At 39.4% G+C, this 13,879-nt stretch overlaps 1 protein-coding gene across 2 annotated transcripts; it reads left to right on the forward strand.

Annotated features, from left to right (window-relative positions):
• Nucleotides 1-2,026: 2,026 nt before the first annotated feature.
• LOC139651716 (long-chain fatty acid transport protein 2-like) lies at nucleotides 2,027-13,302 on the forward strand. Of its 2 annotated transcripts, XM_071528732.1 has the most exons (10): nucleotides 2,027-2,534; nucleotides 4,242-4,451; nucleotides 5,168-5,326; nucleotides 6,605-6,729; nucleotides 9,042-9,236; nucleotides 9,630-9,720; nucleotides 9,841-10,039; nucleotides 11,598-11,695; nucleotides 11,854-11,984; nucleotides 12,580-13,302. In XM_071528732.1, the coding sequence occupies exons 1-10, from the start codon at nucleotides 2,060-2,062 to the stop codon at nucleotides 12,754-12,756; spliced, it is 1,860 nt and encodes a 619-aa protein (XP_071384833.1). In that variant the 5' UTR covers nucleotides 2,027-2,059; the 3' UTR covers nucleotides 12,757-13,302. The 2 variants fall into 2 exon arrangements, with proteins under 2 accessions (XP_071384833.1, XP_071384834.1); XM_071528733.1 differs by lacking the exon at nucleotides 5,168-5,326.
• The last annotated feature ends 577 nt before the right edge of the window (nucleotides 13,303-13,879 follow it).

Here is a 13,879-nt window from a genome sequence, read left to right on the forward strand (position 1 = left end):
CACAATTAATTTACTAGCATTCACTGTTCAGGTGGCTGTTGGTTCTGTCACATGGCAAGCAGATTAACAGGCATGATCACTTTCACAGGAAAGATGAAAGTAATCACAGATCAACGTTTCATATTTTTTTAGTCCTGGCATCAGCAAAGTAATGGAATTGAGGAAGAGCAGTATATGAAATACTGGCACATATGGGGGCAACTATTTGACAAACAATGCACAGAAACAGAAATTAAAGTTATTATCTCTTGCCTACTATTAGTCTTTGTATAAAGGGCTCTTTATGTAGTTGTTGGTTGTTGGTAAAATGTGAAAATGACAATCCTTGCTACAGAAATTGCCAGAGATATGTTTTATAAGATTTTTAGTCTCTGTTAAAAGTACCATGACCCTGGATACTCATAGCATTTGGGGGGAAGTTTTTTTTTATTTATTTTTTATTGAAAATTTATCAACAAATTACAGTACATTACAAGACAGCACAAGGTGTTTCATCACAGGTGGATAACAAAAGCATTAACAAAACAACAACAAAAACACAAAGACGTGACAAACGGTGGGGGAGGGAGGGCGGAGACCAGTTGTGATGGGCAGTGTTGAGCATGCACATTGTGAGTTATTGTATTGGGGTTGGAAAAATCTGAATGGGTTGGTGTAGAGAGGAATCAGCTCTGAATGAACTGCAGGAAAGGAGACCAGGTGTTATGGAATGGGCTCATATTGTCTTTTAGGGTTGAGGTGAGCTTTTCTAGGTTTGAGTGGTCTGTTAACAGATTGAACCAGTGGTTGATTGATAATTTTGTTCTGTCTTTCCAGTTGAGTAATATGGTTTTCTTGGCCACGGTTAATGCAATTAAGATGAATGTTTGGAGATGTTGTGGGATTGTAAGTGAGGAGAGGTCGCCTAACAGAGAGATGGAAGGGGAGAGGGGGATGCTGAGGTTAAGGATCTCGGATAGCTTTCTCATGACCTCTGACCAAAACAGCCTAACTGGGGTGCGGAGCCAGAATGCATGGAAGTGGTTGTCTATTGTAGTTGGACAGTGTGTACAGGTGTTGCTGTCTGTAAAGCCCATATGATACATTTTGTGAGTGGTGATGTGTGCTCTGTGTAGAACCTTGTATTGAATTAGCTGAATTTTTTAGTTGGATGACATGGAGAATGTGTTGTTGCATATGGTTTGCAAATTAATGTCTGATTGATGTATACATTTGGGGGGGAAGTTCCCTTTTTATGTTTTTCTGTCGGTGGATGTTACCCAGTATTAGTAGGCTATACAGAAGATATCATTCTGAGCTGCCATAAAAATTAATCTTAAACATGAGCGGAGCCACTCATGGCACCCATGCCATTAAATTATTTAATGCCATGGGTGTCACTTTGGACCCTAACACTTTGAGAGCCATGGCTAATCCAAGCAGCTCTGAGGAAGGAAACGGACGTGCCGATGGCCTCGATTCATAATCACAATATACACTGACTTGTCACTGACATGACTTTACTTAAAAGCTTTGCAGAAAGTAAAGATATGTAGCCTAATGCAGAGAGACTCACACAATGGAGTCCAGGGTTTACAAGGGGTCCTTGAACAGGTCCTGGGGGGGATCCCAAGTAAAGAATAATTACATATTTAATTTGAAGTTAGGACAGTGAGAGTGTTATAGTCTGTTTGGATCAGAGGTAGGCTGTAGGTCTCCACAGTTACTTCCCCACCTATAGGGGATTTGACCACCTATATGATGGATGTCGACCAACTAAAACTATATCATCTTACCGGGGTCTGTCACCTAATGTGGATCTGTTTGGGGGGTCCTGACATTGAAAAACATTTGGGCGTCCCTTGCTTAATGTATAACTAATAGTTGAAGTAGTTAACTGGTATGTCTGCTCCCTCTGCTGACTACAACTGCAGCTTGTACAATAAGATGCCCACACCTCAATGCCCCGCCCCATCGGAAGAAAAAAACATATGGATGAATTTGAAACATTCGGCATTTTGCTGCAGGCGTTTGAAAATTTTAGCAGGACTCATCTTAAAAACAACACACCAGAGTCAAGATGTTCATTGTTTCTATATTTTTAGCAACTTTGGTCATCATACCATTCGCAGTCAAAACTTTTTTCCCGTATGTTTGGATGGATATCCTCTATCTACGAGATCTGCTACGGATGTTTGGGACGTTTGTATCTCGGCGAAGAAGGAAACCTTTATTTCTTGCTTTGGACCGTTTCTTGGAGCAGACCGCTGCGCATCCCGACAAGCTGTTCGTCGTGTTTGAAAATGAAAGCTACTCGTACAGCGACACGGACAAGAGGAGTAACAAAGTTGCCAATGCTCTGCGGGCTCACCCTCAGTATAAAGCTGGGGACACGGTTGCACTTTTCATGGGCAACGAACCCGCGTTCATGTTTACCTGGCTGGCCTTGGCTAAACTAGGCTCCCCCGTGGCTCTGCTCAATCACAACATCCGCTCCAAGTCTCTGCTGCACTGCTTTAATTGCTGCAAAGCTAAAGTGTTGATTGCAGCCTCAGGTATCTGTCACATCGGTCTGCATGGAGCCTTTCTCAAATGGAAAATGTTGAGGCGCTGGTGGAAGATTAGGCTACAGCCTCCAAACGTCGTTCATTGTACAAAAACACAAAGCATGCTTATTCAGTTTCTGTAGCCTATATTAGAGGTGGTTATTCTTGTGGGAAATGCCTTTACCTATAGTTTACTTTGAAAGTTGTAGCAGCTTTGCATGGGAAATGCCCTGACCAGCCTCGACTTAGTTGACTTCAGCCACAGTATTCAGCTAGGGTTCGACTGATACGGGTTTTGAAGGCCGATACCATATACTTTTAGACTTAAGTTTAGTGTGAATGATTTAAATTGAACCATCATGCCAAACAGTTACAAGTAGTCAGTGTTTGAAATGTAATGTTGGCCGGGTGGAAAAGCCTCTGAGCAGCATTTAGACCATCATGGGACAACAATCAACACTGCATCACAGAGTAATGAAATTCTTTAAGGATTAGCAGTTCTTTAAGGATTAGCAGTTCTTTCAGGCAGGAATAAATGTAAAAATTGAAACGTAAGAGAACAATTAGATGAATAGATCAAATGTATGAAAGAAAATAACATTTAATTGCTTTTTTTTTTTTTTTTTTAAATGGAGCCCTGATCAGGGCGGAATATGACTGGCTGATGTTTGGTATTTAATAGGAAAGAAATGGTGTATAATTAAGACCTGCCAGGGTGAAGACATTAAACAGTTGACATGAAATATTGATCCAAAATTATTTTTATTGCAGCTAAAGTAAATATCAAGCTTCTGCCAAAAAATAGGTCAGTAGGAGTGTGACCACAGAAACATCTGTAGCTAGCATCCATGATGACTTACACTGTAGCAGGACTGTAACCGTAGCAACATCTGTAGCTAGCACCCATGAGTTACACTGTAGCAGAACTGTAACCATGAAAATGTATCCAGTAAGATTGCAGAGCAGTCTCTAACTAGCAAGTAAAAGTTTTGTGCTCTCTGAATACATTTTATAGTTTTATTGGAAAAATCTTCCATGTTTGTGACCTCAGTTAGCTGAGTGTCTGAAGTAAAAGCCGCAAAGTGATATGTATGTTAGATGTGAAACAGTGCATTGATTAGCCAATCAGAATTGAGTATGCCATGTAATAAATGGCCAACATCGGCCCAATATATCAGCAAACCAATATATCAGTCTAACCCTAGTAACATTATCCACTGAGTATGGTTGTTTTAGGTTTGATCTATTCGGAGTGGGCTGGAGTGTAGGAGGAACATTCAGCATTAGGACATGAGCCACTGAAATTAGGGCGAAGGCAGATTCCACAAGAAGATATTCATTTCAGCAGCACATTCCCTTTAACTTCATCAGGGGGTGGGATCTGTATAAATGATACAAACAGAAGATTCCATATGACATTAAAGCTACAGAGCTGCTCAACACATATCTCAAACTTTTATTCAAAATCTTACTCAAAATTCTCAGCTACTCCACAAATCTTATACTGAACAGAGTTGCACTGATTCCCAAACACTCAAAGAATATATCAGTCAAGCACTGGAATTGGCCATGAATCAAACTTTTCAAGCACAAAATATTATCATAAACTAATAAGGCATGGAATAATAAATGGATAATCTAAAAATTAACCAACTGATCCAATACAACACTATACATGAAATACTTTCAGCAATAGCAATGTGTCCCTTTTCTCAGAGCTGAAGGAAGCAGTGGAAGATGTTCTTCCCTCACTGAGAGAGCAGGGCGTCAGCATCTACTTGATGGCCAAGGAGTGTGACACACCTGGAATCGAGAGCTTCTCCGATAAAGTGGAACAGGCCTCCGACGCCCCGCTCCCTCGATCTCTCAGATCGCACATCACACTCAAAAGCCCTGGTGTCTACATTTACACCTCTGGAACTACAGGTATTTGAGCGGGCGGAGAAGGGTGGGAGATACACTTTGAGGAGCAAATCAGGAGGCTGTACTGGAGAGGGAGGGGAGAGAGTCAACAGTCTGTAGTTGTGTGTGTGTGTGTGTGTGTGTGTGTGTGTGTCCGATGGCCCTCCCTCATGCAGTCGGGGGTGGTGAGTGGAAATTGTGGGGGAAAAGTTATTTTTGTGAGGACTTTAACTGTTACCATACCTATTTTCAGTGTGACACGATAACCTGCATTCAAGTATTACAAGCCTTCTCCCAGGGATGGGACGATATATATCGAAACTCTATTTATCGCAATACAAAATGTGACAATATGTTTTGTGGGGCAAAAAAATTAATCCCGACATTAGCTCCATTTTATTCTGCTGTTGTAATCACAAATGAGACGGCTTGCCCATCATGGTTTCACAAGCTCTTCATCAAAATGATAGTATTTGCACTTTGTAATGACATTTTTAAATTGTTGTTTACATTCTAGCAAGCTAATGCCATTGCTAGAAAGATTTTTGGGTCAGAAATAAACATAATTCTGCACAGTCATACTTTGTTGACACTAAACTTTTCTATATTACATTGTGGTTGCATCGAATCGTGATCCCCACATCGCGTATCAAATCGTATCGTGAGAAAAGCATATCGTCCCATCCCTACCTGCTCCAGATTTCAAGGTTTGAGCTGTTTGTGTCTGTATTTCATTACAGGTCTCCCTAAGGCAGCTGTGGTCAACCAGACCCGTCTCTTTGTAGCTCTGGCTGTTTTATCTTCCAATGGCGTTACGTCCGGTGATGTCATCTATCTCAACTTGCCTCTCTACCACACAGCTGGATTCATCATAGGCTTTATTGGCTCCATTGAGACAGGTGAGACAGTTGAGACAGAAAGCACCTCAAAACCAGGTGGTATTTCTAGAGCAAAATCACATAAGAATTTGTGAGGGGCATGTGAGATTCCTTGCAGACAGAATGAATCCGCTCATGTGCTAATAAACAGTTGTGAGGTCACACAGATCAGGCTTTATGAAATGACCGAATATGAACTGAGTATGCGGGTCCATCAAAGCAGCACCCTGTTACAAGACCTTAATACGATTAGGTTCTCGCACATAACTCCACCCTGCAGTTATTGCTGCAAAGTTGTAAACAGACTTGGGCTCGCGCCACACAGAAGTGACGCCTCTGCTCCCTCCTTCCCCTGGTTTTGAAGTGTCTGCCTTGCCCTCCGCCTCCCCCCGAGGAAAACTAATGAAAGAACCTTTTGTCGCTGTAAACCTGTAATCTGAACAGAGCCAGATCACCAAGACTGGACCACCTCTACTTTCTAAACGCTTTCTCTAAATAGGCTAAAGTTCACGCCATTATTTGTCAGGGAAAGAGGGCCGTGTCACACACGTATTAAGGGATATTCAATACTGCACCCAAAACAAAACAATCCCTGTCCTATTGCTGCTGTACATTCATTTAAACAGCGTGCTGTAGTCATTATTTTGACATGAGACTAAATACAAGAATTTGACAAATATTTCAAGCCTTATACAGTAAAGCTTTGTTTATCCATGCCTCAAACAATCTGATGCAACCAGTCTACCAAAACTAACGTAATGAGAAAAATGTCAGTGTTGTAAAAGTGACTCTGTTGTAGGTAATTGTTGAAATGTCTTTGTTGATATTTACTGTAAGTAATAAGTTGAAATCAGTGGTTTAAACAGTGTTTAAATAGACAGTAGAAAGCATTTCAGAGAATGTGTGTTTAGACTATGCCTGAAATTCATGAGCCAATTGTTCAAAAACGCAGGTGAATATCCTTAAAAATATAACTTTTTTCGTTAATAAGGAAAGGTACTTAGATGACTTATGATTTCAGTGGGAATACATAATAAATAATTTTGTAAGAGTACTAGTTTGTTTTGTTTTCAAATGATGGATATCTCATTTTGGAATGAAACTCTTAGTAGATTGGATATAAGCTTTTACAACAGAGGATTTTCATCTTTCAAATGTTGAAAAAATCCCCCCAAAACAATCCACTTGCTGAATTAAACGCAATGAAAAGGAAATTTAATCCATCTCTGGCACCAACACATTTTGATATTGTGCAGCCTATAATCAATTTTCTTTCATTTGTGCTCTCTGACATTGAAGGCTCAACTATCATTCTGAAGAAGAAGTTCTCTGCCTCTCAGTTCTGGGACGACTGCAGGAAACACAATGTGACAGTTGTGCAGTACATAGGAGAAGTTCTGCGTTACCTCTGCAACACACCCAAGGTAAAGAGCATCACCACATTCATGTCATTACCAATCACAACTTTTCATATCTTCTTCTTTAACCATTCAAAACTGTTTACTGTAAGACTAGAAACTAAGCAGCATCACATTTGTATCATTTTAACATTATTCTAATTAGGAATAATATCTCTTATGGCTGACTGATATTGGCTTTTGAAGGCTGATACCGCTAATACAGATATTTTAGGTTGAAATAACTGATAGCCTTTATCTTTAAATTTTTCCATTTTAATGCCAAAAATGGCAAATATCCACTGTTTCCCTGACACGTTTTTTCATGGAAGAACTTCTGAAACAGCATTTAGACCATGTGACCCTTAAAACTGTCCATCAAAACCCAAACTAATGAATCTTGTTTTAGGGTTAGCAGCTCCTCTAGGCAGGGTGACCCATCACACACATTCAGAGGGAACTCTGGGATACTTTGCTACCTTTTAAATGAAGAATCAATGTACAAAAACACAATTGAACAATTAAATGAATGAATAAAATGTGCAAAGAAAATAAAATGTTGCAGGTTTGGTCAGCTGTGGTCAGGGAGGAACCTCCATCCTACTGTTAGTGGACTACTATCCCATATCCCATATTTAATAAAAGGACAATATTGGCCCTGATATATCGGTCTAGCCCTAGTTATTAGATTCAGATTCAGAAAGCTTTATTGTCTATCACAAGCATGACAGCAAATTGTCTTTGATGTGGCTTATAAAAAAGACTTAATACCATACCATACCATACCATACCATATAAAAACAAATAAACAGACATAAGGGTTATCAATTTACCAATTATCTATTTACTGAAAGATAAGATAAGATAAGATAAGATGAGATAAGATAAGATAAGATAAACTTTATTGTCCATTAAATTTACATAAAATGGAAATTTGTCTTCAGCAATCTGGCAACACAATAAAAACAGACAGTGCACAGTATAAAACAAACAGTGCACAGTATAAAACAGACAGTACACAATATAACACAGACAGTACACAGTATAGAACAGACAGTGAAGAGCAACTAAAATACATAAAATACATTTTCAGCAGCAGCAGTGCTCAGAAACGTCAGGTTTTCCAATTATCAAAGTGAATGCTTGAATATACAGTAAATGTCTTCCAGCATTTGTTGCCCACTCAGGATCTCTGGCGCGGCACTGTGGACGCTGTGCTTCCTCTCTGCCATCTTACCCATGCGTTTGCTCAAAACAGCTGCAGAAGCAGAATACTGTGACCAGCCTGCAGCAGGCTGCCATTTAGACAGATCTACTTTCCAAATCTGTACATCCTCACTGCGCAGCACAGCTGGCTTACTGAAATAGAAATCGTTAAAATCTCGACTATCAGGTTCCAGCCCTCAGTGTTATAAAATGTAGGTGTTTGAAAGGGTTGGAAAAGCTTCAGACATTATTGCTCGGCGCAAATTGTTGATATAATAAATGGACATTCTTTATATGTCAGAATCATGATAGCATACATTTGAGATCTTATGAAGGCTGGGTGGGGCGTTTTTGGGAGTAGGGAAAATATTCTGTCTATGGCCATTGAAACAGTATCTACCAGAATCACGTGGAGTGTAGTCTCAGATTTCCGCGTGACTCTCCACCAGTTACAGGAGATGGGTTTGTCTGTATCTGGTCTTCTCTAGGAATAGACGCTGGCCTTTACTCAGGAATACCATATCAAGTGGCTTGGCAACCAGATCGCCCTCTGTGATAGAATGTACGAGTGTATGACTTTAGGGTCACATTTATTCGAGTGATGGGCATACACGTATGTTTGTATGGTTGATGTCAGGACAAGTATTATTAACAGTGGTTGTATCAGTGGTTTTGCTAGTGTGGGTTTATTTTTAGTGCCTTAGACCAGGTTGCTACACATACATGGGGATTAGGCGTCATGGGTCACTTTTTTTGGGGCGTTTTGGTTCCGGGAATCAGACCAGCATCCCTTCTGCTAATAGGCAACCTGCCAACCAGCCCTCCAACTGACTTAGGGGACTGTCTGTTCATTACAGCCCCATTAAAGGGTATGGCATTATACTGTATGTGTTTTAAAGCAAAGTGACCATAGGAGTTTTTTGGCCCCATCACCATTAAAGTTGCCCATCCTTGTTTTTTAACCTTTGCATTTTGACAATAATGATTCCCCAATTCTTTGATATGAAGTATTTACAGTTATCTGTTTCTAGTAAATTCAGACTTGAATTGATCAGATATGCAGTCATTCATTTACTTAATATTTGCAAAATGCTTGATCAGTTTCTTTTTATTCTTTTTACATGACAATGCAGAGAGAAAATGACAAGGACCACAAAGTAAGACTGGCCATTGGCAACGGTGTCAGAGCGGAGATATGGAGGGAGTTTCTCAATCGCTTCGGGGAAATTGAGGTCCGAGAGTTTTATGCCTCCACTGAGGGAAATGTGGGATTTGTCAACTACGCAGGGAAAATTGGAGCTATTGGACGAGTCAACTTCTTCCATCGGGTAAGAATGAGCTCAGTCCAGAAAAACATTTATGCCTCTATTGTGAAACTTTTTAAGACTTATTTATGATTGGTTGAAGCAGTTCAAAGCTATCTAAATATTCTATTTTGAGTCATTAGAGCTCATCCCAAAACATCCTTCATTATTGTGATATGTATCAACAAAGAAATCACCATCTAACAATTATAGCTACTTAATTAATAGAATTGCCAATATTTTCTTCATTACACAATGACACCTTTTATGTTAACTGGCCAGTTCTATCTGAGTCTGACTTTCAGATAAATTAAGGTCAACTGTATTATGGAATGATAATGTTTTAATCTGCTGCTGGTATAAAGAGGTATTGAGCACATAATGCAATATACTGTAATGTGCTGTTTCCTCCTGTAGAAGCTGTTTCCCTACACTCTTATTAAATATGACACAGAGAGAGATGAACCGGTTAGAGATGCAAATGGCCTCTGCATAGAGTCACCCAAAGGTGAGGGAAACTTCCTCAGCTGTCTCTCTGAGCACAGTATAGTATTAATACAGTATGGCATTAATAGAATAATGTAGGAACAGTGTAACAGACGTGTCTCCTTTCTCCTCTTTCTTGAAGGTGAGACGGGACTGTTGGTATCGAAGATCACAGAAGTTGCTCCTTTTGTCGGCTACGCACAAAACGAATGGCAAACGGAGAAGAAAAGACTGCGAGACGTTCTCAAGAAAGGAGATCTGTACTTCAACAGCGGAGACCTGCTGAGGATCGACAAAGACAACTTCATTTACTTTCAGGATCGTGTAGGAGACACATTTAGGTACATGTTGTATTACTGTTTTGCTTTTGAAATCCACTGTTTTTATAGTTTTATAGTAATAATTGTTTTTTTCCATTTTTATGTAGCAATTTTGGCCATATCCTCCAACCATAAATGCAAGACCAAAACTAATGGTGAATAAAACAACATGAACTCACAAGCTCTGAAATTACTGCCTTTCTCTTACCTTTCTACTGTTAAAAAGACTGAAAGGCCAAATCCAAACTGGGGGGAAAGCGGTTGAAGGAGAACAGTGCTCTATTAGAAATATATTACATTATTTTTCTCTTTCCCAAAACTAGAAACCTGGGCCTTCTCTGGTCAGTGATATCTGAAAACCTGAAAATTATGCCATCTATGGGTCAGTGACCAATAAGGATCCAAAAATCAGTAATAAAATACAATTTAAAGCTTTTTCTATTTTAGAAGGGAATCTAATAGATACTGCTTTCCAACAAAGGGGATAAATGTTGTATTGTCAACTCAAGAAAACCGAAATATGTTGTTTTACAACAAATATCTGCATTATCCTGTTCGAATGTAGGGACAAGTTTCCATACGGGACGATGTCTAAATATACCTAAACACTTCACACACTATATTAAATTAGATTAGATTCAACTTTATTGTCACTGCACAGAGTACTTAGACAATGAAATGCAGCGACAGGCAGTGGGGTTGACCAGTGCAATCGATCAGCAGAACAATAAACCTCCTTGAAGAGCATGACTTGGGCTCTGAGAGAAGTTTTGAAGCAGTCTGTCCAGTAAACACAGTGAACCTCCTTGGCTTTAGCACTGCGACATTCTGATTTCAAAAGCCGATTGCTGGAACTGCAGATCAGAAGAGTGACAATTTGAGCTTCCTGTTTTTTTACCGGATTCATTTGAGACAAACCAAAAAATAACAGTTTAATTAATTGGACACTTATTTTGTCAACTCATGCTTGCTTGAACGGAAATGAGTTTCGTTTTATAGTCCTCCTAACATTTACACAAGATAAACGAGAATATTTATTCTTAAGGTAGAGGAAATTGCAATCCAGGAGTCCAAGGAGTTGCATTGGCTGGGATTGTGAAAATTGTATGCACAGTCATGTTCTAGTACCTTTTTTCATAATACTAGGTGTTCAATCAATAATCACGTGTGACTCCCCCTCATAAAAATGAAAGATGAAGGAAATTAAATACCATTTTTTTCAACCATCTTAGGCAGTACAACTCTTACGTAATATAATTGGATTTTTCTTACCTTGAGAGCTACTAAAGTTTCATAAAACTACTACTACTCTTAAGAAAATGTATGAAAATGTCTACTTTGCAGAATAATATCATTTTAAGCCAATTTTGGTTGAATTCTCCTTTAAAGAGGTGATGCACTAGAGAAATTGTCAAAACTTGCACTTTATTCCCCAGACATGTGCTTTTATTGGGCAAATGGAACAACATGTCCCCTGTTTCCTCTCTGCATGAGCCTAATGAGGACCTGGAAAGTTTACTTTTGCCCTAAGTCCAAATACACATGTACATATAAATTGGTAACTTGTTTGAACCCACAGGTGGAAAGGTGAGAACGTAGCCACGACCGAAGTAGCTGACATCCTCACGATTTGTGATTGTGTCAAAGAGGCCAATGTTTATGGAGTCCAAGTACCAGGTAATGGACATTTCCTCTCTACATTGTACTTTGTAGTATGTTTGATGGTTTATATTTGGAATTCAAAGTATCAGAACGACGAAGAGAAACTTTTATTTGGTAATGAATTTGCTTCTTTGTTTGTTTGGCTCTTAAATGTTGGCTTTTTATCCTTCTAGGGCATGAGGGGAGGATAGGGATGGCAGCTGTCACTATAAAAGAAGACGCCCAGTTTGATGGAAGCAACATATACAGCCATGTGGTCAGCTACCTTCCGTCGTACGCCCGGCCTCGCTTTATAAGGATACAGGTAATTTCTCATGATTTTAAGCATTTAGAATTGATATACAGCGCATTTTTGGCCTGTGTGTTTGCTGCATAGAAACCAGAGGCAGGGACTCGAGTCACATGACTTGGACTCAAGTCAGACTTGAGTCAGAATTTTAATTGCTTGAGACTTGGCTTGGGTTCTGGTGACTTGGAACTTGACTTTGACTTTGATGACTTGAAAGAGATGAGATTTGTTCCACCAGACGACTGAATTTAAATTCTGTTTTCTGAATTTGTATGGAATTGAATCTACTGAAGTTTAAACTGATTATAGAAAATGATATTGCATTGAAAACTCCTAGATATTTAGTTTTCTTTAAGATATTAAATTGATACTGGACTCTTGATTTGTTCTGACTTGACTTCTACATTTAGACTTGAGCCTTGACATTAATGACTTGGACTTGACTTGGTAATCTACATTTAGACTTGGAGCTTGCCTTGAGACTTGGGAGTTGAGCAAAGTTGACTTGGTCACGCCTCTGATAGAAACAAAAGCAGATGATGAGATGTCAAACCTGTTGTTGTACGTGTGTGTGTGTGTGTGTGTGTGTGTGCACTTTCCTCTCCTTTAGAATGCAGTGGAGGTGACTGGGACGTTCAAGCAGATGAAGGTGAAGTTAGTGGAGGAAGGTTTCGACCCCGGCTGCGTCCAGGACCCGCTCTACATCCTTGATGACCGTGAGAAGAGTTACATGCCAGTGACGGCTCAGATCTACGGCTCCATCACTTCAGGAACCATGAAACTATGAGGAGGCCTGCTCTTGATATTCAATAACTGTGCGTTGGCCGATCAGTCTAGCCATATAGATACATCTGTTGTTACTGATGAACATCCAGCTCAGGGACTGAACTGATCTTTTTCATATTGATCATACTGTGCATGTGTAGTAATAGAAAATGCAGGCAAAATAGCATAATATTGTGTTTGTATAAAGCAATATATGGGAATCAAAAGTGTAACAAGTTTAAAAGAATTTTGTAAGGATTTATCTATGTTACTCTTTACATGTTAGGCAGTTTTGTAGAAAGGGACCAAATATGATTCATATTTATGTGTCAATGTATGGTAAATGCAAATTACTTTCATAGAAAGTAAAGTAATTATCTTAATGTAAAACAACAAATATTTTGCACATGTATTTCTACCACAACATCAAGAGAATCCTCCTGTTTAAAGCCACAGGGTGGTGACAGCCACAGGGCTGTGTTGCTTAATCAGGATTTGACAGCCTGACAGCTTTTTGCTTTTTACTGTGTACATTTACTGTGTATAGACATGAAGGCTTACTCATCATCATCATCCTGTTCTATGTTTGATCAGTTAGACCTAGTTAGGCTTTCTTTGTAAAGTCCATTAAGACATGCTTTTGATGAAGGGCTATATAAATAAATGAACTTTAACTTTAACATGGAAGGCATATCTAATGTTTCCAATGATAAAATAAAAAGTTTGATCTCCACTCTGCTGTAGTTCAGCTTTTGGTAAGACCGGTTTCAGACTGGGCCTGAAGTAAACTACTCAGTATCCTCTATTCTTTCATTACATCAATAATCATGATTGCATGCCATGCACATCCACAAATTTGTCAAGAGAGAGATCCAAAAAGCAGAATTCAGGAAGAGAAAAATTTGCTAAACCTTACTGGATTGTTTCTTGGATCTGAAGGCAACCCAGCCTGACAAAAATAAGTTCATCACCTTTCAGAGTGAAGTGTACAGCTTCCAGGATGAGGACCAGCACACTAACAAATTGTCCAGAGCTTTGAGGTAGCATGCTGGGCTGAAACGTGAGGACACTGTGGCTCTTTTTACAGGGACCAAATATCTAAATCGGTCACGTACGTAAACTCAGGGACTGGACCCAAATGCAAG

This window comes from Centroberyx affinis, unplaced genomic scaffold (genome assembly GCF_046629955.1).
Source record: "Centroberyx affinis isolate AG114_WGS23_722 - 3 ecotype Tasmania unplaced genomic scaffold, CSIRO-AGI_Caff_v1 ptg000122l_1, whole genome shotgun sequence".
NCBI classification, from domain to species: Eukaryota; Metazoa; Chordata; class Actinopteri; order Beryciformes; family Berycidae; genus Centroberyx; species Centroberyx affinis.